The following is a 27,345-nucleotide window of genomic DNA, read 5'->3' on the forward strand; positions in this document are numbered from 1 at the left end:
CGGGCAGGCCCAGGTCACGGCTGGAGACCCGGCTGCCGAGACGGGGGGTCGTTTTGCCCGTGTTCTGTCAGGAAACGGTAAACGAGCGGCGGTTTATCCCGGGGGTAGCAGCGCTGGGACTGCCGTTAGCATAGGCTGAAATACCTCACGTCGGTGTTTACCGAATTACGTCAGAGGAGCTCATCCCTATAAATGCAGTCTGTAGAGCGTGCCGTTGCTGTTCCTGAAAGCTGTCGCAATAGCTGAACATTAAACGTGGGGGTTCCCTGCTTGTATGTCTTATGCCTAAAGTTTCAGAGCTTATGCCAGGAGAAGGAGAGAGTGACTTTTTTCATAGGTAACTGGGCTGCTAGTTGTGCTCGTAACCTGAACGGACGCTCTACGTTTTCGTCTCGTTCAGCATGTTTACAGGAAGTGATAAAAGCAAGAAAAACTTGGTGTAAACTTTAAATGGGCTATTTGAATCTGCAAATGGAAGCGTGACTGACTCCAACAGAGCATTCATTCCTACATGTAGATCTTTCTTCATATAAAGCATTATTTATTTATCTGTTTAATGCAGTGCACTGGTAAGATCACACAGCTTGCAATTCTACACCATCATCTGAATTCAACATCAGCTGTCTTCACTCTGGTCCCTGCAAGATGCCAGCAGCCCTTGCAGAGAACAGCCAGGTTATCTGTGAAGTATGGGCAAACAATCTGGAAGAAGAGATGAGGAAGATTCGAGAGATTGTTCTAAGTTACAGCTACATAGCAATGGTAAATATTTTATACTTGACCGAATTGCCTCAGTCAAGGGATTGTTTTGGGTAGGGGAATAAGGTGATTCTTGAGTGAGAAAGTATTTCCCCCTGTCCCTAGTCAAACTGAGCTAGAAGTTAAGTGGTGAAAAATCAGAAAGCAGTTCAGGAGAAGCTTTCCAGAATTTAATACAAGTAGTGTTGAGTATGGAATGAATGAGTGAAAGATGGGGAAGAGGGAGAGACTGCCTTAAAAACCTGAATTAATTTAATATTTAGCTATTCGTAATGTATTTGTTTGTGCAACAGAAAAATGAAACAGGCCAGATGTACAGCAGGGTTTAAATCTTTAGTCTTCCACCAGTGTATTTGTCCTTTGAATGTCTTTCTCCATTTGGTTATGGAAGATGCTATGGTCCTGCAGGACAAAAGACCTGCAGGTGACAACCAGTCAGCTGGGCTGCCTCCTGTTTAACGAGGTCAGATGTTGATTCTTAGGGAAGAAAAATACTCTGGCTGTAGGTGTAGGTATGACAATGTGTTCAGAAAGCTTTGTTTAAGATGACCAGAATCTCCCCCAGGTGGGAGGAATCTCTTCCTGCTCTTAAAAGTCTGTATCTGTTTGGCAGGAGGCAGTTAGTTACATAAATAACTGGTTTTGGTTATGATACTGTAAGTTATGCCAACTTTGCTTAGGAATGCTAAACTTCAAGATATGAAAGGTCCTTAATAAAAGCGTGGCATAAAAACACATGCCCCTGCAGAGTGTGTAGTATTTCAGTGTAGAGCGCAGCTGTGTAAGTGAATGTGATTTTTTTTTTTTTTTTTTTTTTTTTACATCAATGGGAAATGAGCTTTCTTGCTTCTGTTTGATCTCATTGGAAGTGTGCTTATGACCTGTTTTAGTGGCTATGCTGTAAGAGTGGACACAAAAAGATCCTGGGCAAGGGATAAATTTTGTCAGATACACAGCACTGGATTCTTCATGAAAGTTTTTGCATATGCCTTAGTCAGGAGAAGTTACATAACCTGATAGGAGAGTAAAAATAGTATGGAAGTTTGGGTTTCGGCAAAGATAGCACACAATCACTGGTCAAGTAAAATGTTCTTCACCTAATAAGACAGTTGCTCTGTTGTTAAGGTCTGTTTTGACTGGCAGTAGTTTTCGTTAATGTAGGCATTGGCTGTTCCTCAAAAACAGTGAAGGTTATCACTATCTGGACTATTGAATGAAGATGGTCAGAGTGCTAAATATAACTTGTATTTAGAAGATGAAAGAACACTGAATAAATTAAAAAGTCCATTCTAATATATTTAGGGAAAATGAGAGAGTTAGTCCTTTGCAAGAGGGAGATGTTTAGATTATACAGTAGGGCATATTGGATGACTTTATAACATTTTTGGTTTGGAATAAAAAATTGCAAGAAGAGATAGATACCTGTAATAAATGAACGCATGCAATAGTTAACAAATTGTGTAGTGTTTTTTAGTGTCTGACTTGTAGCAGTTTAAAAGCTGTATGAATATGGAAAAGGAGAAAAAAAAAGTGATTTTTACAGAAGAATTCATAGAATGCAGTGGTGACACCTGCAAGTGTGGAACTGAATAGACTCCTGATAGAGTGATAATACTGACTCCTAATAGAGTAAGTGGTGAAGTAAGATTTTCCCTTCTCTCCTAGGACACAGAGTTTCCTGGAGTTGTTGTAAGGCCAATTGGTGAATTCCGCAGTTCCATAGACTATCAGTATCAGCTCCTTCGGTGTAATGTTGACCTTCTGAAAATTATCCAGCTGGGCCTGACTTTCACAAATGAGAAAGGAGAATATCCTTCCGGCATCAACACCTGGCAGTTTAACTTTAAATTCAACCTTACGTGAGTCTTGAGCTAGGGAATAATGCCTGTTCTCTTCTGCTGAAGCGATGCTTTCCTTTGGCAAATGCAGGTGTCCATATGTTCATCATCTGAGCAATAAAAATTCAGATTTCTAACATAGATTATGTGGGAACCTATTTTGGCATGTCAGGAGTTTGCAATATTTCTGGAAGTCAAAGCCATGCTAAAATCCTATCCTTAATACCCTTGATAAATAGCCTATGCCAAATAATTTTATGTGCCTTAAACTTTTTTTCTGGAACAATGCTATAGTCTGAGACTTTATACAGTTTATGTATATAAATATACATATATAAAAATCCATCTCTTTCTGGTAAAAATAAATGGATGTGCTGTTTTTAGCAAAAAGGAAAATACCTCTTTACAGATCCATGCTAAAATATAAACTGGGATCTAAAAAAAAATTGATGTAATCATCAGACCTGTTCAGGAGAATGAAACTTGTTAAATGGAGTGTGGCAGTTGTTCTTGTCTCCTCCATGCTGCAATATCCTGGGCTACAATTGAAACAAGTTTCGTTATCCGTTTCATTATCCCTTTCCCTGTTATTGTAAAGACAAACTCAGCATAATTAACACTAGAGCTGCCTGGAAATAATGAGAGGGTTTATCTGGCAAAAACCACATTTATAGGAAATGAACCAGTATTTTTATGGAACTGTCATTGGAAAACATTCAAAAAATTCATAGCTAGTATGTGCAGATCATATAGTTCTTGAACCCCAAAGTTGCAATGTTTACTTCCATAAATTTGTGAGCCTCTTAAAAGTACTGAAATTAGAGTGAAGTGGTTTTCACAGTGTGATCACTTAATTTGACTCAATTTTCGAATTGGCATGAATTTTTCTCTGTGTGTTGTCATGTCCTTCCCTCCTCCCCACCCTCAAATGAAGCAAACTAGAAGTCAGGTTCCTGCTCAGCTCTCCACCAAACATATTGCTCATCGCTGTCTGCCTTCCTTAGCCAAGTATTATGCAATTTTGTTTACTCCCAGAGATGGAGCAGGAGATGATGATAAGGTGGTATATGGTGTGAAGTGACAAAGAAAAATGTAGACAGGAATGATGCTAAGGGCTTTAGAGTTGCGCGTCTTCCTGTTTGGGAGAACTCTTTTCACCGTGCTGTCTTCTGTGGTGCTTCTGTTCACCTAGCAGAAGTGGCATTTTTCAAAACATCGTTCAGTTCTATGGAGGTGGAGTCTTTGGAATTTGCACTAGCAACAGTATTATTAACTAGTTACGATCGCAGAATAGCTTATTATGGCTGTAGGAGGCTGCAGCAGTGGTATTAAAACTAATGCAATTTGAATTTTTAGAGACACAAATGTGGAACCCAGAGATAGCCTACTGGTCACTCCAATTTTTTAAATACAGTGTGGGGAGAATTTTTCTAAAATGAGTCTTGACTTGGTAGCACCTTGAACACAAAGCTGCTTTTCTCCTTCAGGGAGGACATGTACTCTCAGGATTCCATAGACCTCCTTGCCAGCTCTGGGTTGCAGTTCCAGAAGCACGAAGAAGAGGGGATCGATACCCTGCATTTTGCCGAGTTGCTTATGACATCTGGGGTTGTCCTTAGTGACAGTGTGAAATGGCTGTCCTTCCACAGGTAGGTCTGAGATGGTCACTGATGTGAAGTGAGAAATCTCTTTTTGACTGAAATACTGCTGCTTTTGTCCAGGGAGATTGACGCAGATTTTAAGGAGAAGAATTGGCAGCTCTGCAGTTCTTAAAATAAGTTTCAAGATAGGAAGGCCAAGTTTAACAAGTAAGGACGCTTGGCACTTCATTTTGTTCTAGTCTGAATTTTGCGTATGCGTTGCTTGCAAATCCTTTTGCTGTTACAGTCTTCCTCTATGGAAGAAGTTATTACCAAGTTGGAATGTGATTTCTACACTTAGTAACTTGTGTGCATTGTAAAGTAAGGTTTTTGTTTCTTCTCCCTTACAATGCTGGTGGTGGTCTCAACTTCCACCTTGTGTTTATGCAGAGGGAGAAATCTGTGTAGTTAAGATGTCTTGTGGCATTTCAAGCAACTTTATTACAAAGGCTCAGGTCCTTGATACCTATCGTAGCAAGTGAAAGGACTTCAGGGAGGAGGTGGTGGCAACAGGGTTTCCTGCTTTTCCGTATTGCCCATAGCTACAGAAACTTGCAGCGTTGGGAAGGAGAGTATGTTCTTCCCAATGGCTTAGCTGTTCCGCAAGAGGTTAGTAGAAGCACCCAGGGAGCATTCAGAAATCCTACACTGACACAGATAATCAGGATGAATTCTGGCTCTGATCCAGAGGAATTTTATGAATGTCAGAAAATGTTAAGGTTTGAAAGCTACAGCACGTAAAACTCTTGTGAAAAATGAGGTATCGGTACTGACCGAGTATAGATGTTGTCTGCTTATCTGGCTTCTGTATGTTTTTGTTTTCAGTGGTTATGACTTTGGCTACATGGTGAAGCTGTTGACAGATTCCAGGTTACCAGAAGAGGAACATGAATTTTTCCATATCTTGAACCTTTTCTTCCCATCTATCTATGATGTAAAGTACTTAATGAAGAGTTGCAAAAACCTCAAGGTACTTGTACATCCCCAGCAAGCAAGTCATGGATGGGTATCAACGCTGTATGTGTACAGTAAGCCAGTTGACAGAACTGCTGCATATATGAAGTCTTAAAATTGGAACGTGTATAAAAGCTAGTAGTCACACATAAGCACCTATGACTTAGTTTGTATCTAATAGATTCTGTCTGCCCAGTTTTAGATTTATCAATATGTATATTATGTAGGGGACGTTCCCGTAGCCTTCCTGTTTGTGTGTCTGTGATTTCGGAGGTTAATTATAATGCAGCATGCCTATCCTCCCTATGCAAGGTGGAGTATTTCTTCCTACATGAACTACTACATGACTCGATTAATTGGTAGACACTCGGTGTTGAAAGTAATTTATCTACTGAATCACAGCCTTGTTTGAGGAAAGGGAGGGAAAGGTCCAGCATTTGTAACCTATGAATGTACCTACAGTCATCTCAAGTATCTGCAGCAGGGAAGCAAGTTACCTAAATTTGAGAAGAGTATGCATTCTTGAACAGTATTTACCACTGTGTTCACTCCCAGCTGGTGTGTGTGTACTGATGGAATCTGCATCAATTCATCATAGCCAGTGTTTGCCCTCATGTTTTGGAGAAGTGTGGCAATTTTGGTAAGAGATGGATCTTCCAAAATAAAATCTTCTGTGTTCTCATTGCAGGGTGGCCTTCAAGAAGTGGCAGATCAGCTGGATTTGCAGCGAATTGGACGACAACACCAGGCAGGATCGGACTCTCTTCTCACGGGAATGGCATTCTTCAGAATGAAAGAGGTACTGCAGTATTCTTTATGGTTCTTCTTTCTCCAATTCCTATCCACAAATGTGAACACGCACAATGTGTTTCTTGTTTTGTTTTGGGGTTTTTTTGAGCCTTGTGGCCATCACACTTCAAACTGTCAATAATAGAAGTTGTTGACACTGGCACAGGTTTCTGTTTAATCCTCTTTCATGTGCTTATTTTTATTCGCACGCTGCATCTTGGAAGTGGCCGACTTCAAATGAGCTGTTTAATTAGCATTGGGTGCTTTCTGATGTAGACGCACAATTAAACAATACCTGTTTCTCCCCCCCCCCCTTTTTTTTTTTTAATCTGCAGTTGTTTTTTGAGGATACAATTGATGATGCAAAGTATTGTGGGCGGCTGTATGGCCTTGGCACAGGAGTGGCTCAGAAACAAAATGAAGATGTGGACTCGGCCCAAGAGAAAATGAGCATTTTGGCTATTATCAACAACATGCAGCCCTGATAAGCGGTACCCCTCAGCAGAACATGGTTACCATATTGGCAGCTGCTGTCCTCAGCCATTTTCCCTAATAGTGTTTCAAACAAAAGGCATCTACAATATACAGCCTGCAGAAGGCCTGCAGTTTTGCTGAAGAGCTGCATCTTCATTTGAAACCCTAAAGAAGAGAGTTGACTGAATTCCTAATGCCAGCATTTGTGGTTTGCTATCTTTTTAATACCAAGGGCAAAAGACAGAATCTACTGTGTATACCTCTGGTTTTTTCCTCTTTATACTGTACAGAATCTGCAAGGAAGACTTAATGGTAGAATATTCAGTAGAGCTAAGGGTCTGGAAATACAGTAAAAATGGACACAGACATGCACACAAATTTGCAAATTGTGCTTTATAAAGCTAATTTTAAAACTTCTGCATGTTGTGAGGGTGACTGCTTCACCTCATGTTTTGCTTATTTTATCTTTGTGTAGTCTGTGGAAATTGCTCCCTTTGATCACTGCAGAGGTTTGGGAATGGATGACATTAAAAATGATCCTTGCAGCTAAAAATATTCAGAGATTTGCTTTAACAACAGGGGGAATGGATATTACTGGAGCTGATTTGATCAGCTCTCCAGAGTTTCTAAGTCTGTATGGTACAGGTTTGACCTATACCGAGCCTCAGCTTAGTTCTTATGGGTATTAATAAACTGTTCTGGAAATACATTAAGAGGCATAAAAATTCAACTTTGGCAGGGGATTGGACCAATACTCTGACTTCAGTTTTCTTCAACTTAACCTACAGATTTTATTCTTCTTGCAACACAAGTAGTTCAGCAGATGGATAAGTATTTGTTCTTCTTCTCCCCCATGCTTCTTCAGCCCCTGATTTTACTACATGTTTAACAACAGACAAAACAGCTCCATTTCTCTTCATTATAAACATCTGAAAAGTAGTTAGAGGATGGAAGAACAACTTGGGATTCTGACTTTTTAAAAAATGAGCTATTCTGAAGTATCTTTTTTTTCCCCAACAGCTCTGTAATGACATTTCTTCAAGAAAAAAAAAACCCTTTTGGACATGGCAAACTTACTTACTTAATTTTAAGACTTCTTTGTCTTTCATTTTAAACAAGCTTAAACAATCCATCATTAGGAGTTAAGGTTTAGAGCTGGTATTTAAAATGCTTGTAAATACTACTTGTTTTTAATTTTTGTAAAATAAATTTTTTTAAACCAGGCCTTGTTTTGGATTTTCCATCAAGCACTAAAATTCCCAGAGTCCAGGTTTTGCAGTCTGAATTTGAGTGATACATGTTCAAAGATGCTCAAGTTTCTTTCTTCTTTTACTATTTATGATGTGCTACTGGGGTGGTTCTTAGTAAAACCTGCTTTTAGGCTTATTGTACAGTAGCTGATGAATGTTGAGCTTAAGATCTCTTTGGGGGGGACTTGCATTCTCTTTCTGCTTGTCTGTCGGAACAGCTAGCAGTATTGTGGAGTATTCCTTCAGTGCAGCATAGCTGCTTAAAGTGACAAATTTGTTTTGCTTATCTGTCCTGTTAGGAAGTTTTCCTGCTCCATCTAAACTCTAGTGGTTCTTGCTGAAAGTGGAGGGCTGTTTGGTTAAGCACTAGCTCCCCCTCCTGGTTTTCCATTACTTTGTACAGAATTTAGCGAGTTCAAGAAGTTAGTGGCAACAGTTTAACAGATAACACATCTACAGAATGATCTTCTTTTAGTATAACCCCATGCTTTCACCTACTGCTCTTCAAGTTGTTCTGAGGCTTTACTCAGCTTGGAGCAGGAAACCCATCAGTATCAAGTCTGCATTTTGGCTGGAAGAATCTTGATGTAAGAAACCCATCCCTCCAACTGTTTTTCTTAAACAATAATCTTCATTGTACTTACAAACTTTCTAAATGCACGATCCCCCCATCAACTTTTCTGCTGCATTTAAAAACTTGCTTCTACAAATTACCAAGATAAATGCTGCGTTCACTGAGGCTTATAGAACCTTGTTCTTTTCTTAGGAAGAATTAGTTTTTCTAACAAGACAGGCAAAGCCTTTAGGTAAGCTGTATGACTGGTCTGAAATGTTGCACCTTCAAAACTACACAATCTGGGATTGGTTTTGGCATTTGTAGAATAGCAGCTTTTCTAGATAACATGATAGTACCTCAAATTTACCATCAGTGTAGCAAAAAGCAGTTTATTCAGCCATGGATGTTGCTAAAAGCAGGGACTTTTCTTGACCTGGAGAAATCCCTTATCTCTTGCTAGTCATGCTGGAAACTATATATAAAGGGGAGGGTGAAGTCTTTTATGTTGTACAGGTGGCTTCATCGCACAAAGCTAAGTCATAGCACACACTTATTTCATCTACTGAGTTTGATTTACGTACATTTAACACCCCCCCCCCAGACAGGCTTCTTATTAATACATTTGCTCTTGATTGATACTGATTTCTATCCATCAAATTAAATGCCAATTCATGGTGGTAGAAGACTTTATTTAGAGGAGGGAAAATAAACTCACGCTGCTTTTAAGAACAGTTCTGGCTTAAGGGACAGTTTGCTTATAGAAACCATTGTTTTTCCTGAGGGCAGCTACTATTCCTCTGCTGAAAGACTGATACAGCTGCTCAAAACTGTTTCTCTTACATGTAAATAGCAAGAGCTTTCATTAGCATAACTTCCAACAAATAAAAAAAGACTATACAAAAATCCTGTATACAGTTCAAGGCCACAACCTACTGCTTTTCAATTTTCTAACACAATCTCCTTAAGTAGTAGTAGTTGATGACCACAACTGAGTCTGTATATAGACCTGATTATTTTTTTAGTTTTATCAAAAATAAACACAACCATCAAAACAAGCCTTCACTTGAAGAAAGAACAGCCTTGGTGTTAAGTAGCTGTAGACAGCTCAAAGGAGACAGTTTGGTCTCAAAGTGTCATGTCAAGAACCTCCTGCCAGCCTTTTTATAAATATTAGCACTACCGTCTTTCCGAAGGAGATCCAGTGCCTGTTCACGTAGTTCAGGAGGGCACTGGGATCCAATGTGAAGGAGTACAAGGCAGCACTCCAGCACGTCAGGGAACGGGAAGACCTGCAAAAAAAGGAACATGAAGTGATGTCTACTCTTTCAATTATAATTGTTCAACTACAACATATTCAGGCAGCCAGCTCTGTAAAGCCACTGCTTTGTAGTATTTTTGGAACAGATAGTCATGAGTCAGATGCATTTCTTTCTCTTCTTCCAGTGCATTAGCTCACTTTTAACCAGGTTTGCCCCCTCTTGCACAATAACCATGATTAACTTTAGTTATATTATCAACTTGAGAACAGAGATGATGAGACAGCCTAAGAAACATTGTTTTCAAACATGTGATATGTAGTTTCTACAGTTCCTAATCTATAAATGCCATTCTATACCTTACACTTCTGATTTCACTGTTTATCAAAACTGTTTTTGCATACATAATTCTAAGGAGCAAGGGATTACTTTTAAAATGCATGGGAGAGATTCATACAGAATATCTCATTGAGTTCTCCCATGCATGAGCTTTACCTACACTTTCCAACTGCACGGAGAAAGTTATGCTTGGGGAAAGGAAAAAAAAAAATCACTCTGGTGCCATGTGTCAATTCTCTGTCAAAATTGCCATAGGATCACGAAGAAAATCACTGTTCCTTACTTTCTGTATGAAAGGGATTCTGTGATGAGGCTGCCCTTACAAAAAGACTTGTCTTTTTCAGAACCACAATGCCTCTTCTGAAAACTTACCTTTAAATTGTCTGGAAATTCTGCTAGTTTCTGCTTTGCTTTTAGAAGCTGCTTTGTTAGCTCAGGGAGTGTAATTGGTTCCTTTACTTCATCTTTACTGTCAAGGAAAGAGCAGGTGACATGAGTAACTGTTTTGCTTAAATGACTGCATAGCCTCCCTCCTGTACAGGATACACAGGAGAGAGTTGGACAAGCGTCATACACTCCAGCTCGTTCTTGCCAAAGTCCCAAATAATTGTTCAACAAAGAGACAGACCTCTTAGATCATGCTTGTCCTTTTCATTATCCTCCCATTTTCAAGCTGCCCTGTTTATTCACTGTACCAACGCACCCTGTGTTATCAGGAAGTTATTCAGATATAGTAAGTTTATGCACATGGTAGTTCAGCCCCAGGGAAATGCAAGACTTTTGAGCTGTATGTTGAAGTGTCCCTGGTGACAAGCTTGAGATTAGAGGCAAAATGAGCTAAACGGGAAATTTTCTGCACAAACACACACAAAAACCAGCATTGCTTAATCCATTCATTCATTCATGTTCTGAAGCTTACCCATTCATGTGGTTGCTGTCAGAGCATGGTTTGTCTGATTCAGTCTCTGAACTCTGCTGCAGGTTGCTTTCCTGGGTACTTCCATTTTTGTTTTCCTGGAGGTTGTTCCTCTGCTGCTGATGCTGGCGGATCATATCTGCTAAAATCTGCTGGACCTCAGCTATATCTCTCTGGGTGTTCTGTAAAGCAGCAATCTCTTCTGAAAGAAGCACTTTGCAGCCTCTCAGTTTTGACTGTCTGTCTACCAAATCGACTGAGATAGTTCTTGAGTCATTTTCTGTCTCACACCTATGAGCTTCAGTTGTATTGCTGAGGTTTTCATCCATCTCAACTGCAGTTTGATCAGGAGTTTCTTCAGAGGAGGACTGACCTGAAACGTAACTCTTCTCAAGAGCTGTCTGCTCACTGGGACAGAGCACAGGATCCAAACCAGCCTTTTGCAAGACAAGGGAGTCTTTGGGTGGATTCCACCAGAGGTCATACAGCAGTCCATAAGCCACAAAGCCCTCTAAACTTCTGCAAGCATCCATGCTCTGAGAATTTGTACTGTCCAGTTTGTGTCTCAGGTTATCACAGCCTAATAATGAAAAAAGGATTACAAATTGACTATAGATATTTTCAAAGAAAAAGACCAGATGTGGTGAATGAATGGCTATCCTAGAGACCCAAACCATAGATTTACTCAGATGCTGGCAAAGTAGTGCAGGAAGCAGAAAAGCAAAGGCAGACATCTTTGGCATCTTTTTAAACACAATACTCTGTTCTAGCTAGCATGAGACTGCATGTTCTCATCATCTACAGCAAACTTCCTTGGTCCCAAGCTGCACATCAAGTCACACGATCAAGATCTGCAAAATAAACATACTGCATACTCTGCAGGAATGAAGGGAAGGGCCACTTGGAGTGATTTGTGACTATGAGATGAACACAGCTTTCCAATGGCCCCATCTGCCTTACAGAACAGAATTTGCTCAGTTTCTTACATCACCCACACCAGCTGACGCTGCTGAGCTTGCTTCCACAGTCAGGAATTTTGATCACCCAACAGCCCTTGCACTAGCCAAATGCCACTGGTTTCCATATATATGGGTATGTCTGGCTCCTTCCAAACATCATTATGTCTAGTAATATTAATGGACACACAGCTGTGCTTACAAGGAAGATCCCCCTATCTGTGTCAGTGCCAGGACTAAGAGACTTACCTTCAGGAAGGATGATACTGCAAATCTCTTGCATCAGTGTGAAATTACCAGCATCATAACTGCGGCTCACAGCTCCAAGAATACTTTTCACTGCCTCATCCCAGGTAGCATTGTGATAGCTCAGGGCTGCAAGGGTCAGGTCATGGGAGATATGGAAAAGCACCTACAGGAAGCACCAGAGAGCATGATTAATAGTTTTACTGCAACGTATGAATTACTCACAGCTTATGACCCTTGTGGAAGAGCCCAGAAGCACATGACTTAACCAAAAGCAATTTTAACAACAATGCAATTTACATAGTCTCCTTCATGCAGGAGGTAGAGCACTTTTACGTTACTCGTAACTGTAAAATCAGCAGCTGTGCTTGCACGTGTCCTACTAAACAGATGAGAAGTGGGAGCACACCAAAGGTCAGTGACTCACTGCAGTCAGAGAGAAAAGCTGCAGGAGCACCCGTCTATGAACAGACCTTCTGGACTCCAGGATACTTTAACAACAAGCAGCCCTGCCTCTCCGAACAGTTCGACACAAACCCCTAAATCACTGCTAGAGACTGCTCAGCTGTGCTAGTCACTCTCACCCAGTCAGCACATCTCAGTGATCTCAATGCTCATCACTGACACCGTACATCAGTTCTTGCCCTGCACAGAAACAAATGCAGAAACAGACTGGTGTCTGTGCAAGCCATCCCAGCTGCCTATCGTCTACTTCTCCCAGATTATAACCTCATCCTGCAGCAGGGTGCAGACATCAGTCCCCTGGGAATGGCTGGCACAACACCATGAAGTGGCTGCGTTTTACTGTGTATGCCATAGTGAGGCTTAATGTGTATACAGATCTAAAGCCATTTACCTGCTTTGGGTGTGTGTTGCTGGTAGAAGGAGGATGCTCAATACTGCACAGCTGCTCCCATGCACATGTGGCTTGTTCAGTGCTGTCCATGCCCAATACATTCTGCCACACTTCTATCACCATGTCAAAAAATGAGGTCTCTCTGTTCAGCTCCCAGCTGTGATAACAGGGAGGCACGGGGCTCTTTCGATCAGAGGGATTTCTTTCACTAAGGCACTTGCAAAGCAGTTCATTAAGGCAGAAAACAAGTCTTTGTCCCTTTAACAAGGAAAAAAAAGAAAAAAAAAAAAAGAGCACTGAACTGCTGCTAAAAAAAACGCAACCAATCCCTTACTGACCACAGCAGGTAGACAAATTTAAGAACATCATGGCTAGCAGTAGCTTGTTGATGATCGACTGTTTCACAACTGCACCTACCAAAGAACAATGCTGATAGGCTCAGAGACTGTAAGGTCAGAAGGAAACCTCAGAACAAGCTAAGCTAGCCTTCTGCTTCTCAGTCCACATGAAAACGGATTTTTGGATTAAGCCTCCAGCAGGTGGATTTACAGTTAGCTCACTTGTTCCTTTCATGTAAACAGTGAATACTTTCCTTCACTTTTTTCTTCTTATGATCAGTATTACATACCTAAAATAAAATCCCACTTTTCTCAACTACCTCTCATGTAACTAACAAGCATAGAGCCTACGTGCCTCCCCACCATGGGCCCTTTGCCTCTGCAAAGGCTCATGCTTTTTCATAGGGTCATTGCAACAAACTAGAAAAATATTTTGAGTATAAACCAGCTCAAAGGACTACCTTGGACTATTAACATATGGGAAGTGGTGCCAAGTTCATCTGGAGAGAGACAATGCTAAAGAAAGCAGAAAGGAAATGACCAGACTCACAAATAAAGTTTTATGTTGCTGAAGGACTGCCTGAGTTCCCACCCAGTTCCTGGATAACAGCAAGTCTTGGGCACATCTGAAAGACAAAGTTGCTGACAACTCCTCCTCTCCAGATATCAGTGCAAGCTCAGCAGCAGTTTTAAGGGATGTCACATCCCCCTTTTTTGCCAACACCTTAACTGCATCATAGGGTGAGGAAGCCCCCAAGTAACTGAAAAGAGAGAAAAGCAAATTGACTTGATTAGTACTAAAATACCATTTAAAAATTGTATTGCAACACAATAGCACAAACATACAAGTGAAGATAAACCTCTATTTTCCACAGGTTCTCAGAGCTCTCATCACTTTGTCTTACCAAAGTTTACTACAGACATATGGTGCTTGATCTGATGCAAAGCTACAAAGGGAAAGTCACACAGCCTAAAAACCTGGACTGAAACCTCTGGTGGTGTGCATACCACGTACAGCTTGGATGAGAAATAGAAATAAATAGATTCAAGAGACAAAAGTTATATGCAGTAGTTTATTCATACTGCATTTCTCTGGATTTCATCTGAATCCTTTCCCAAGTGTGAACACCCTCAAAAATGCCAGAACTGAAATCAGCATCAAGCAAAGGACACTATTCCAGCAAAATACTTCAAGCATTATTATTAATTTTGGTAGTCACAAATTTGAAGCACTCTAGCTGGAGGAGGAGAACCCAGTGATTAGGATATTAGTGAAGGCCTCAAGAAACTCAGGATGAACTCTTGCACTGCGCATTTCCAGTGGAAAGGCTGGAAACATCACACAGTCTTTTTGTATACATCCTAATCTTAGTCTCGCTAGACTAGATGGCTTAACTGTAGTATGGCATTTGGACCTTCTGCTCTGAACTGCACTCTGGAGCTCCTAGAAGGAGTCTAGTGAGATCAGGCTGAGAAAGCACCTCAGAAAAATAATGACCAGACCAGTTAACAGATTTCAGCTGCTACAGAACCAAGAACCTTCTTTTTTTCAGGCATGGAACCAAGTCTGTCTTCTTCCCAGTAACACTCACCATTTGGCGGCCATGGAATAATGACCGTCTTTTTCTAACAGAGCTGCCCAACTGGTGTAGAGATCCCTCAGAACTGGATCTTCTGGACGCAACCTGGCCTTAGCAATTACAATGGCCTCCCTAATGCACATAAGGGAAACCAGATACAAAAGTTAATTGACTGTGCACAAAAAGTGAACCAAAATGTCAAATCTACCCCAACAGAAAACAAGAGCAAATCCTAAACATAAATATACAGCAACCTGTAAAAATGGTTCACTTTCAGGAGCTCCACAGCTTCATACACTTTATGTATGGACAGAAGATGGGAGGCAGCCTTCACATACTGCTCCTGAAAACACAGCTGCTTCGCAAAGGCTTCTACTGTCCAAACCCAGGCCTGATATCCAACTGCAAAAGAGAAGGCAGTACAATTGGAAGCAGAGTTTTAAAACTGGAAGAATTCCTGTGGGATGACATCATCACTAGTTTCTTCAACATGTACCCCTCCTCTGCCCCAGATTAGTTTCTTGTTTCTTAACCATCCCAATACAAGTCACTGAGTCAATGAAACAGCTAGGGCTTGAACATGACTGTAGGACTTCACTACCAGTAAAATTACTTAAAAGCACATTTAAACCAACAGCAAGCTGGAAGGACTGCTACATATTACAAAGAACCAACTTTGTACTTGAAAGGATGGGCCTGCTCCTTCAAGAAGTCCCAAAGGAAACCTCTCCATTTCCTGCTATCCCAACGTAAGGGTGCTTGTGGAAATGTCCAGGTTCTTTGTCATAAATAGGATATGTTTTGTGTTTGATTTTTGTTATCAGGCAGTTAAAGAAGCAACCTCCTTCCAGTCTGGAACAATCATGAGTTTCCAACTCAGAACAATCAGAAAGAGGCTACGCTTGGCAGCTAATTCCATCTGCTCATGTGTTACAAGAACAAACATACCCATGGGCGAGATTGCTACTAGCTGGTCTGTTAGCTCTCCCCTCTCAGCGGCTGCCTGGAGGACACCCTTCATATCTCCTTTCCACAACATGAGCTGCTGAAAGAGCTCTGGATGCCCATTCTCCAAGTGTTGTTTTCCTGTTGGAAGCAAACACACTTCTATCAAAATAACTTGGCAAAAGTAAGATTATTCAAGCTCAGGGTATTGCAAGTTTGCATCTGGAAGACGTAACAACTATTTGGGAAAAATACGTCTTTTCTTCTTTTCACACAGAACTGCATTCTTAATCCTACATTTTAATCCACAGTAAAGAAAGTTCAAGTATTTTTCCCAATTTGTTTTCTCCTTGAATGTTAACAGTTATGATGGACATACTGTCAAAGTGGATTCATTATTCCACTTACCTTCCACATCAATCATCTTGTGCAGAGAAGCCCTGTTTGTGAACAGCCCCAAGTGGATGCGATCCTTGAGGTCAGGGGACACATCTTCATTATTATCTGAACCAGATAAAAAGAATGAATGTTTAAGATTTGGTACAACACTGGGAACTGGGACCTGCCAAGTCACTGTACCACTCCATTAGACTCACTAGCAATGCTTATGTCTTCTACTTTCTTTCCTGTATAGCAGATTTAACAATTTGCAGATCTACACTTAGAACTTACTAAGTTTGGTTAGAAGGACCATGTTTGTGCAGAACATTTACTCTAAATCAAACATAACACGTTCCTTTACATGCTCTAAGGAACAATACTGTGAGAATACAAACATCTCCTTCATGGCTTATTTTCTCCTGCCCACATTATACTTTCAAAGGTGAAAAACACTTTGCATGTATGCAGACATTTCTACCCTATCTCCACAACATAGAATCCTACTCAAAACCTGTCTGGAGTAGCTACAGAGTGCTGAAACACTGCAAGAGAAGTTAGGTAAGAGACCACAGCTAGTCACACATTTTGATAAAGGTAAGGATTTTAAAAAAAAAAAGCCTAGTGGTCAAAGTCAAGTCCTTGGACACATGCTTCTGAATACTTTAGAGCACCTACCCTTTAAGTATTTTAGTTTTAAACTGATACCTTTGGTTTTCAGACATGCAGCTAGCCTCAAGCAGTCCTGATGCAATTCATCTTTTGATCTGTGATCCATGAATGTGCTGAAGGGTAGAATAGAACGAGGCTTCCTCTTCTTCAGAGAAGCATCAGAAGCTGCAAAATCAGACACATTTTAGTCACTGCTGCACGGTTACAAGTCTCCTACAGCAGAACTCCCCAACGTATTCCAAAACCCCCTCTTCCTCACACAGGAAAACAAAAACCAGATGCTCAAGTGCCACATGCATCTCCATTATGACAACTCTGACTTCTGAATACTGATCACTTTGCATATTTTTCTGCCCATCTTGCCTGGAATGAAACTAGCAACTAAAAGGCAATATCAAAGCCCACATTAAACAACTACTCAATTGACCTGACAAGCAGGGCAAATAAAAGAAGCAGCAATTTAAAATGTTTAAGAGATGTTAAAAGCACGCTCTTCTTTCTCTAGCACTTATTTGGTGTCACATTAGGAAGGGAAGCTGCAGCCAAACAGAAGCCTAGAATGAGGAACTCTGCCTTGATGCAGGACTGTTAAAAAGTCCCTGAAACATACTAACTTGTTTTCTCTTTAGGCAGATCCTTTTTCACAGGAGTGGCTTTCTGGGTCACAAAAGGCTTTGGCAAGCTGAATGAAGAATAATCATATGTAGATGAAAATGTATCCTTGGACACTGTGGAGTTAAGTGATAAAAAAGTGATAAAAAAAGGAAAAACAATACATGAAAAAGCCCATAGCAGAATACTTGACATATTCACGTTCTATTACATTAATTTTGAAATACACAGAAACCAAGCTTTGCTTTGCCATAGAACTTAATAGCTTTTTAGGGAAAGGAAATACTAAGAAAACATTACAGAACTGTCAGAAAGCTAAATATGATGTCAACAGACACTAACAAACGTCCACCAGTATTGTAAAATTTATCACCAGAAGGCAACTCTGATCAAAAATGACATTGTTTCAATCCAAACACAGTAACTTTGTTCATTAGGCCAGAATGTTCTTATTTAAAGACAATTAGTCCCAAACTAGTTTAGAAAATTATGAAAGGCATTCTAAAACTGTATTTCCTTCAAGTGGACTATTTCAATAAAACCGTATTATGACAAAATCTGCATGAAAACATTAAACTTGGTGATGCTCTGAGGGCTAAACAATCTGGGAACCATTGAACTAAGATGATTTGATTATTACCAGTTGTGGAGACTTTATCAGGCAACTCTGCCTCCTGAGCTGCTTTTTCTCCTTCATGGTCCGACACTCCATTTTCCTCTAGCAACATTTCCTTCCCGCTCTCATCTCCGTTCATGGTATCACTTAGATCCTGCTTGGCTGGACTCTTTTCTATAGGCTTTTTCTTCTTTTTGGTTTTGACTTTTGGTTGCATACTTCTTTTTTTCTCTAATTCTATACTCTTTTTGCCTGTAAAAGTTTGCAAAAGTTACCCTGATAATTTCTGTAGAGATTTTTACTGTATTAGCTGTCTGTCTCTGAATTTCAACATTTAGTTTCCAAATAAGGATACAACTCAATTTAAACCTAGACACAGTTTATTCCTGAAGAGGTAGCAGGCAGATTTGGAATTCAGCATAAAAACTTACTATACCATTTCGATGTGGCAACCCTCTATTTCCCAGCTCCAACATTATCTTCAGGAAAGGAATATACTTACCCTGAGGTGGCCGTGTATGCTCCTGCTTTGAGATGTGCCATTTGTGAACAGAAAAATCATCTGCTCCTGTATAAACAGAATCTGAATCCACTGGTGACCACTGGACACTCAGTAGCCTGCCCTGGTGCCCTCGGTAGTTGCAGAGTGGCTCTTCCTTCATAACATCCCATACCTTATAAACAAGAAAGAAATCCAATTACTCAGAAAGTCTCATCTTCCCCTAATACTCTGCATTTTCTCTTCAGTGATTTGCACTTGTAGGTATTTCAAATACCAACATGCAAATGGAGAAAATTCAGGTCTTCCTTTGTTTTCATCAATACATTTGCATAACATCCTTCTTTTTTAAGGATCCAAAAGTGCTAATATGAAAACGATAGTGACTGGACTTACAAATCAATTTGCAAGTCGCAAAAACATATGGATACCTGCATATCAGGTATTCAGAACCAGGAGATGGTTACCAAGGGTAAATTTGCAGTACTTCAGTAGTTTATCTCACAAGAGAAGCTTTGCTGTTTAGTCATCTTGGTTCTAAAACACTGTAGAATGGATGATTTGAAACTAAAAGAAATGTATTTCTGAGTGTCTGTGGAACAATACCTGTGCTGTGCCATCATAGCAAGCAGATACCAATCTTCCCTCATGGTGGGGGCTCCAAGACAGACTTGTGATTTTAGCCGTGTGCCCAGCCAGAGTTCGAAAAGGCTCTGTTATTGTCAAAGGACTTTCTGAAGAGCTCTCTGAAAGAAAAACAAAAGGATCAAGTATGGCCAGCAAGACAAACTGGCAGTAAACCAAAACAAGATGCCAAGACTTGGAATATAATCTGCAAACGGTTACCTACGATGCTCTTCAGATTATGCACATAAATAGTGGCATTGATTGAGCCTGAAGCTATCAAGTAACTCAGCTCTGGCTGGCTCCCATGCTCATGATGCCAACGAATAGCATTAATCAGTTTATGATGCTGCTGGATAGTGCAGAGCAACTTCAAGTTTGGTGCCTGAAATATTTCAATTGATCTGAAATATAAGAACAACAGTGTAAGAATTCCAGTAGTTAGTGAAAATGGTAATTTTTTTTGTTACCCTGCATGAGGAGAATTACAGGACATGAAATAGAGTAACTAAATGAGGTTTTCTTTTTTGGATTCAACTCAAACCTTCGTTTAGTACATCAGCAAAAGCTCGTTTCAACCATGAGTGGATCCTTGAAAAATAATTTAACATGATGATATGGATCCTCCATGCCAAGAGCAGCTAAACCAAATAACAGCAAGCAGTGCTGTATTATCACAATTCAAATACATTGGCAGTGAAAGAACAGAGGCAAACCAGGGCAACAAAAAGTACTTTTGCTTCACTACAGTGATTCTAGTCAAGATCAGCACATACACCACCTTGACCTAGAAGTGAAACATACCCATCTTCATTGCCAAGAGCCAAGAGTTTGCCATCTGGTTTCCAGCTGATCTCTGTACGCGCAGGCAGTTTGTGCTGTAGAAAGAAGACACAACTATTGCCAAAACCTCTTAAATCTCTCTCACATACATTCAACAGAGCAAGACTGGCAACTGGACAGAGTTGCAATTAGTCTACAAAATAAAAGTCACAAAAGGGTCCATTGCTTTTGTAGCAGTGACATAAGCTTGAGCAATTAAGAAAGACTGAATGAACTGATACAAGAACCAGTGATTATTTTTATCAGTTCAGTGGAATGTCTCAAAGGAAGTTTGTCTGGATTGCTGTAGGACCTTGATGCTTGATCTCCTTATGCTCCTTGGAAAGCCCCAGATGCAAGCAAATTCTATCATACTTCAAAAGAAATCAAAGTTTACTTGTAATTATTTCTGTTCTTCCTAATTCAGATGAAAGTTACTCACAGTTTACAATTTAGATGCCTAAAAATGATCGTTTCATTGCCTGTGACAGTCTCTCAATCCCCAGTGAGTCTTCTATTCAAGTAAGAAGCTAAAACCCAGCTAATACAAATCAATATAGTTTGATTGACTTCAGTTGACTTATGCTGACTTAAAGCAACTGAAGATCTAACCCACTTCACTTATTTTGTACTTTCAACTAAGAAATGACTGATCACACTTGCAAAGATGTTATGGTCAGTTATCACCAAACACTCTGCACTAGCTGCAGCGTAAATGGAAACAGACTCCTGCAAAATCATGGCTGCCTTTACTGCAAAATTTATTTTAAAAAGTTAACATTTGAAATGAGAACTAGAGAAGTTGCGGTAGTTAACTCATGCATGCCCACTATGGGATCTAAGCTATGACATTATTCAGGATATTACTTTAAGTGCATTGAAAATGGAAAGCTCTGTATGAACTAATTATTTTAAACAGCCACACACAGCCTTAAAACCAGACCCTATACTTCAATTTAACTTTTCTGGTTAAGTAAATTACACAGTAGAAACCTAAGTAACTGATGCCAGGAGCCAATGTGCCATGTTGACATTGGGGGGAAAAAAAAGACCCTTTTTCAGAGGCAAACACATAAACAGCTTAAATAGTTTGAGTCAATAAGTGTCACTGAAGTTCATCTGTGGAGACTGCAGGTTTCAGATTTTCTATTTATTACAGATTCATCATGGAGGCAAAATCAGAAACCTACAACTACAAGGCCATAGAAACTATGACATGGTTATAATGAATCCATACCCCCCCCCCAAAATCATACTCACTTTGATTGAATTAGTGTCTCTGATGACTTTGTTGATGTCATTTGCCTCTCCATTAAGCTTCCAGGGGGTGTGTTGAAAAACAATACCTTCTCCAGCACAACTATACAAAGTTACAGAGGGCTGTTCACCTTCTCCTCCTATCCAACAGAGTAAAAATCAGTCTTCCCAGAAGTAATCACTCCCACTACACATCAAAACGTTATTTTAAAAGGCTATACATGCTTCAATTGCCTGTGATCCAGCAGCAAGAAATTCTAACAATACAGTCCTCTGAAAGGACCTCTCATTTCTACCAACAGATCTCTCCATAGCACAATCACTTCAAGCATTAAAATTCCCTTTAAAGTTTGGTCCTCAAAAAAATTCAAGTTGTGCAAGAAGAGCTAACGGAGCTGTTCTGGTTAGTTCAAATAGTACAAACATAATTCTGGAGCTAAGGAACCCATACTTGATCTGATGCAGTTACTACAGGAAGCCCGTGCAGACACTTATTGGTCTGTAATACCCTGAAGTAAGTGCAGAGGTGTGGTACACCACTCCCACCTATTTCCTGAAGCTACTAGAATTCAAAAACTAGAAGAGATTCTTTTGCTCCCTTGCAAAACTATTAACAATTCCTCAAGCAGAATGCATTATTAGCTGCTAGAGAGGATTGCTACCAAGCAAACAGGTTCCTTTTCCTAAGAAGGGAGGGCATACTAACTTCATGCCATCTGTGTGCTCTGCATGGATGTTCTGCTTTGTGACAAGGCGCTGGAAGACTCACCAGAAGACAGAGGAGGAATTGGAGGCCCCCAGGCTAATGTGTATACAGTCTTCTTGTGGTAAGTACTGGAGATCTGAGGTGGCTTATTCTTAGCACTGGGCAGGAAGATAAGGAAGCAGGGTCAGCCAGATTTCAGCAAACGGAAATTAAAAAAAAAAGAAAGAAATCAAAGCAATGTATTTCCAGTGGTGAAAATGGACACCAGGTACTTTAACATACTAAAGCTACGGCTCAACCAAGCCTTCTTCAACATCTCCTGTAGGACACTACTAAAATCATAGCAAAACTGTCCTGATGACCTTCACCTACATGTTGCTTTTCATTCTCCAAAAATGTCTTTCTGGCTAAAATTTTCCTTGACTGATGCCCTCCCACAAGGTGATCTCTGGTCATGCTATTTTAAGTTTACCTTATGCAAAGATTACCTTAGAAGCTACCATACATAATGGAGAGATTAAAAGATGCACTGAAAACCCAACTGTTTGGCTAGTTTTAATTTAATCCTACTCTTGTCTAACAGTAAAGATACATCTTGGGAAAGATCACACTATCTATGCATGGTAACATAAGAGCAGGACCTGACACTAATGAATTTGAAAGCTACTTTCTTACCTGCTGGAGAAGGTGTCAAATATGCCAACTTTTCCATCATCTGTTCCAAAAGCCAAGCAGCCTTCCTTAGTTGGATGCCAGGATAACTACAAGCAAAATAGAGAGAGACCAGTAAGGACACAAGCTACAGACAATTGATTTCTAAATAATAAACAAAAGGAAAACATTGAAACTGATGAGCAAGCACCACCCCTTATATCCCCCCTTCCAACTACAGCCACTTGATCACTCGGCTACGAGTATCAAAGGCTCTCCCCCTACCAGCTATAGTGGGATGAAAGAGACTAATATCATTAAAATGCTGTTTGACATCTGCATTACAAAATAGAAAAGGAGAATATGGTAGGATGGTGAGAAAACTTTTGCTGCAAACAAGAATAACTACTGTGTTTTACTGCTGCCAGCAATTTTACCAGACAGTAGGCCCTGGCCAACCACTGGTTAAACCCAAACTGAAGACATCCGTATCGGTTTTTGTGAGTGTCAAACTTCCTAGCAGAGCAAGGGCAACCATGGATTAAGCAAAGAAGGAGGATAAAAGTGAAAAAGTAATGTAACAGCCAGCTGGACTCCAGCTGATTTTCACTAGATCTAATGCAAGCATCCAGGGTTGTAAAAAGGTCTAAAAATTTTGTTGCCAGATTCTAAAATGTATACCGAAAGAATCAAGTACAAAAGGAACAACTTGGCTTTATATATTTTTAGTTGGGAAAAAACTTTTTCAGAGTGAAAGAAAAATATTCTTGAAAGAAAAAAAATGGAGCGAAAAGAGACAAGAAAAAAAAAGGGGGAATCAAAAGCGCACTTACTGCTGTAACCTTAGACTTTATGCTTTGCCAGAAGGTTTTAACATCATAAATATTGTTCATGGACAAAGTATTCCACACTCGGATCATGCTGTCTCCAACACCGATGGCAAGGCAGCCCGTGTCCACAGGGGAGAAGGCAAGACTATAGACAAATCCCCCAAGCGAGGGCATGGTCCAGCTACAATCGAGAGTTGATAGGTCCCAGCACTTCACCTGAAGAATATTTAAGGAACAAGGAATGGTTACATGTAGAGTGACTGGCATGACAAGGAAAAAAAGCTTGAATGGGATGAAGAATCAAAGGGTCAAATTTAAGGCTTGAGATAGTATGTGATCTGCACCCAGAGGATTACATGTCACAGACAGGGCTGCAATAGTTGGAAGACTGTAATGGAGTGAACAAAATGATTATACTTTAATAGTATGGTCCTCTTCTGACTTGAAAATAGGATGCGCTCTGCTGCCTGTAAAAGGCAAAAACTTAAAAAAAATAGATGCTTTAGTTTATACAAGTAAATGATTTTAAGAAGGAAAAATAGACCTTTTTAAAATGAAACATCCAGGAAAAAGAGATGGTAAGCTCCCTGTATTAAATGCTTACCATTCAAGTCCAGAATGTCATAACCATTCACTCCACCATGGTAAGAGCTTGAGCTTATAAACTAACAAAAATATATACAGCCTGTGCTCAGAACACATTTTAAGCAATGATGTTATAAAATGCTGCAATAAACCCACTTTAGGAGAAAACTTGTGGCCCTAAAAGGGGTAGGGTCAGTCAAACTGTATATGTACAGCTGTTTATATGTTAATTTCATAAATGGTTCTTACATCTCTGTCCATTGAAATGGAAAAAAGGAGCTCTTTGTCTTGAAGCTTCACAGAACTCAGATTGAACACAATACGGGAGTGATTCTGTCCTTCTGAAGATCCTAAAAGAGTCCACTTGCGTTTTCCAGATTGGCTCAAATCCCAGAGTAGCAGTTCTCCTCTGTGAAATTTAAAGTGTGTACTTCATTGTTCACTTCAAAAGAATAATATAGGCTATATATAGACTATATTACATCTATATATACTGCAAGTACAAGAGTAATACAGCTAGACACACATCCACTACATGTGCCTATACACAGATACACACACACAAATGCCACCCTACAAATGACATCCATAGTTAACCACACTGAAAACTGACACGTCATTTTCTCCCAGTAGATGGGCAAAACCACAATTAGTACCATTAGCAGTCAATATTCAGTTAGATTATCAGACAAATTATGGGACAAATAGTAGTTTTCTAGAAGTCTGAACTCCCACTTTAACTCTTGGCTTGTCTTCTCTCCAGTTATACTGGGAAGGAAGGAGGAAGGGGGTGTCAATGTCCCCTACCCAGTTCTTCCTTAAGTATCAAATGAATCTGCAGTTATGATGGTACCCAGGCTGCTGTGTGCCCTGCTTACCCAAAACAGCTGGATACAATTTCTGTGGAACGACCAGAAGGCCAGTGAACAGTCAGCCAAATGCGCTCTTTAACAGCGGGATCAACAGCTCCACCTCTTCTCTTCGTGGGTGGCAACTTCAAAGTCATTACACCTACGGAACACAGAGGGATCATCTAGACCTAGTACATCAAAATCCTCTGAGAGAAAAAGAAGTCCTGTGAATCTGAAGCTTTAAGTATACTCCTCATGCTTTAAACTATCAGGGTAACAAATGAAGGCTGCAGTTAGAGAAGAACTCTTCCACCACATTGTTATTGTTTATCTTACATTATTAATTTTACTTACTTCTGCCTCTAGTACAGCTCCATATTCGTATGGTCTGATCTTTGCTTCCCGAAGCCAGGTAACAACCTTTCTTCATGGCTGTGCTCTGTGTCAGCTCCCCATTTGGAACTTCGCCTTCCTCTGAAGGAACTACTGAATACCATTGAAATCATGTTACTACACTTTAAAATTCAAAGCTTTCTAAAAATTTAACTCAAAATATATTGCTCTGTATCAGAACATACTGTAATTGAACTTATTGGTTGCCTTTGATTAGCTACTTAATGACTTTCTCTGATTAAGGAATTCAATTCTCTAGAAAGACATTTACATGAACTAAAAATCACTTCACAAATTATTAATCAGTTCTACATACCTTGGAGCTCATCTTGCCAAGCAGGTAACCTTTCTTCACCAGGCACAGGGCACCAGGCCAGACAATGTATTTCATCATCATGGCCTCTTAGCCGATGAAGAACTTCTCTTTTCCTGCTGATATCAATTATAACCACCATGCCATCCTTGTAGCTAAAAATGGAGACTTAAATTAATGAAGAGATTCTTGGATCCTTGTGGAATAATACCTGACTCGATTTCCAAGCTCTTTACCAGGATGACTATCTCTGTATTGCAGACAGAGAAGCCAAATCACAAGCAGCACTGGGACTATCAGGCTAATGGTCAATGGGAGCTCCAGTATAGCACTGGTGTACCTGCAGCTGCCTTTTCAAGAAATGCAACCAGTAGTACATTTGGCTTCAAGAATGACAGTAATTCATTAGTAATATGGCTTTCAGAGACTTAAAAAACTACAGTGGCTTTTATACAAGGAAAAGTTTTCCCTTCATCACAAATCACTTTCATTCCTTCCCTCCTGTGTTCTCCTTCAAGAGAACTGTATCATTAAGTCTAAGGGGTTTTCACATTCCTTCTCTGTTCAGTACAGCCTTGGGTATCTAAAGGACTGGAATTGCAGTGGTTGACAAAGGCCTAGTCAAACTAAGAAATTCTTTTCAGATGAAGTAACCTATAATGTGGCAAACACCAGTCAAGTCTAATTAAAAAATAACAGTTTTAAGAAATTCAAAGATTCAAACCAAATCTGGACGGTTACACTGTTATGGATTCCTATGTTTTGCAGGTCTATCAAATCTAAATGTTATTTCTGAATGAAGAAAAATCCAGAAGAAAATAACCTTGCAATTGCGTAGCAAAAATTCACAGTAAGGTTCTCTCAGCAGAAGAATGGAAAACAAAATGTAATGAATATTTACCCAATTGCTACCAGGTTTTCATGGTGAGGAGAACAAGTGAGACAAAAAATTGTCCGAGGCTCTGGGAAGAACTGCTGGCTGTCACTTCTGTTATGCCAGTAACAAACAATTATACCTTTTTCATCACCGGATACAATCAAATCTTTCACAAGGGGTGACCAGTGCAATGCTGAGATGGTGTTCTGAAGAAAGAGAATTGAATACATTTACGGCTGTCTTACCACCACCTAACAGAATAACAAGCAGAAAATAATCTGCGAGTACTCCCCAGCATCAGCTGAATCAGTTCTAACGCGTTTCAGTTCTTTTGGGCTTTGGCACGATTGACACATTTGCCAATATGCTGCCCTGAGAGACAGTAACTGTTCAAATGTACGTCCTTAGTCTGTCCTGTGTGGAACAATAACTTGACGAAAAGATGAAAGCGAGCTGGGTTAAGCGGCAATGCGTTCGCACCGCAAGCACACTCGCTTACTGAGGCTTTGATGGTAACCACTGGCTTATTAAGGTGATGTAACAACGCTGCAGACCTCAGGCTAGAACAAGGAGCTGGCCAGAAGCATTCAACGGTTTTCATTTCACCGGGTTTGAACGTCACCTTTGGCGAAAGTAACGTCACCCTGCTTTGTGTGCCAGACCTGAAGAAACCCACCTGGTGCAGGCTGTACCCCGCCACCGGAGCCAGGGCCTCGGCGTCCCAGATTTTGACGCTCCCGTCGTCGGAGCTGCTGGCGCAGAGGCTGCTCTGCCCGGGGCAGTGGCAAAACGCGAACCCGGAGATCCTGTCCGTGTGCCCGATGAGCTCTCCTGCACCGACAGCAAGAAAACGCCATGGGAACCCCCTCCCCCGCGCCGGGACCGCAACGGCGCCTTCCTCAACCCGCCCCCCCAATCCCAGTCCCCATCCCCATCCCCATCCCCATCCTCCTCCCCGGGGTTCCCG

At 40.4% G+C, this 27,345-nt stretch overlaps 2 protein-coding genes across 3 annotated transcripts in view; one reads left to right on the forward strand and one right to left on the reverse strand.

The window, feature by feature from the left end:
• Positions 1-7,493, forward strand: part of CNOT8 (CCR4-NOT transcription complex, subunit 8) — a 7,938-nt gene extending 445 nt beyond the window's left edge. Inside the window, exons 1-7 of one of the 2 annotated variants that reach the window (XM_010578981.1) lie at positions 37-77; positions 563-762; positions 2,425-2,618; positions 4,085-4,246; positions 5,063-5,207; positions 5,880-5,990; positions 6,316-7,493. In XM_010578981.1, coding sequence (XP_010577283.1) covers positions 646-762; positions 2,425-2,618; positions 4,085-4,246; positions 5,063-5,207; positions 5,880-5,990; positions 6,316-6,465 — 879 coding nt within the window. In that variant the 5' untranslated portion in view covers positions 37-77; positions 563-645 and the 3' untranslated portion in view covers positions 6,466-7,493. Of the gene's footprint in view, positions 1-36; positions 78-562; positions 763-2,424; positions 2,619-4,084; positions 4,247-5,062; positions 5,208-5,879; positions 5,991-6,315 lie in introns of those variants that run through there. The other variant, XM_010578980.1, reaches the window with a different exon arrangement.
• Positions 7,494-8,902: 1,409 nt separating this feature from the next.
• GEMIN5 (gem (nuclear organelle) associated protein 5) overlaps positions 8,903-27,345 on the reverse strand; it is an 18,750-nt gene continuing 307 nt past the window's right edge. Inside the window, exons 2-28 of the mRNA XM_010578982.1 lie at positions 27,055-27,209; positions 26,403-26,584; positions 25,505-25,656; positions 25,150-25,281; positions 24,823-24,955; positions 24,194-24,353; positions 23,363-23,575; positions 22,554-22,639; positions 21,942-22,036; positions 21,176-21,312; positions 19,898-19,971; positions 19,316-19,497; positions 19,076-19,215; positions 18,473-18,644; positions 17,995-18,222; positions 17,357-17,470; positions 16,779-16,907; positions 16,101-16,196; positions 15,696-15,833; positions 15,002-15,149; positions 14,760-14,879; positions 13,718-13,928; positions 12,830-13,087; positions 11,977-12,139; positions 10,775-11,351; positions 10,228-10,324; positions 8,903-9,549 (exon numbers count right to left, since the gene is read on the reverse strand). Of these exons, the coding sequence (XP_010577284.1) occupies positions 9,394-9,549; positions 10,228-10,324; positions 10,775-11,351; positions 11,977-12,139; positions 12,830-13,087; positions 13,718-13,928; positions 14,760-14,879; positions 15,002-15,149; positions 15,696-15,833; positions 16,101-16,196; positions 16,779-16,907; positions 17,357-17,470; positions 17,995-18,222; positions 18,473-18,644; positions 19,076-19,215; positions 19,316-19,497; positions 19,898-19,971; positions 21,176-21,312; positions 21,942-22,036; positions 22,554-22,639; positions 23,363-23,575; positions 24,194-24,353; positions 24,823-24,955; positions 25,150-25,281; positions 25,505-25,643 (4,098 nt within the window). The 5' untranslated portion in view covers positions 25,644-25,656; positions 26,403-26,584; positions 27,055-27,209 and the 3' untranslated portion in view covers positions 8,903-9,393. The remainder of the gene's footprint in view (positions 9,550-10,227; positions 10,325-10,774; positions 11,352-11,976; positions 12,140-12,829; positions 13,088-13,717; positions 13,929-14,759; positions 14,880-15,001; positions 15,150-15,695; positions 15,834-16,100; positions 16,197-16,778; positions 16,908-17,356; positions 17,471-17,994; positions 18,223-18,472; positions 18,645-19,075; positions 19,216-19,315; positions 19,498-19,897; positions 19,972-21,175; positions 21,313-21,941; positions 22,037-22,553; positions 22,640-23,362; positions 23,576-24,193; positions 24,354-24,822; positions 24,956-25,149; positions 25,282-25,504; positions 25,657-26,402; positions 26,585-27,054; positions 27,210-27,345) is intronic.

The sequence above is a fragment of the Haliaeetus leucocephalus genome, unplaced genomic scaffold (assembly GCF_000737465.1).
Source record: "Haliaeetus leucocephalus isolate CR32 unplaced genomic scaffold, Haliaeetus_leucocephalus-4.0 Scaffold656, whole genome shotgun sequence".
In the NCBI taxonomy this organism is placed as follows: Eukaryota; Metazoa; Chordata; class Aves; order Accipitriformes; family Accipitridae; genus Haliaeetus; species Haliaeetus leucocephalus.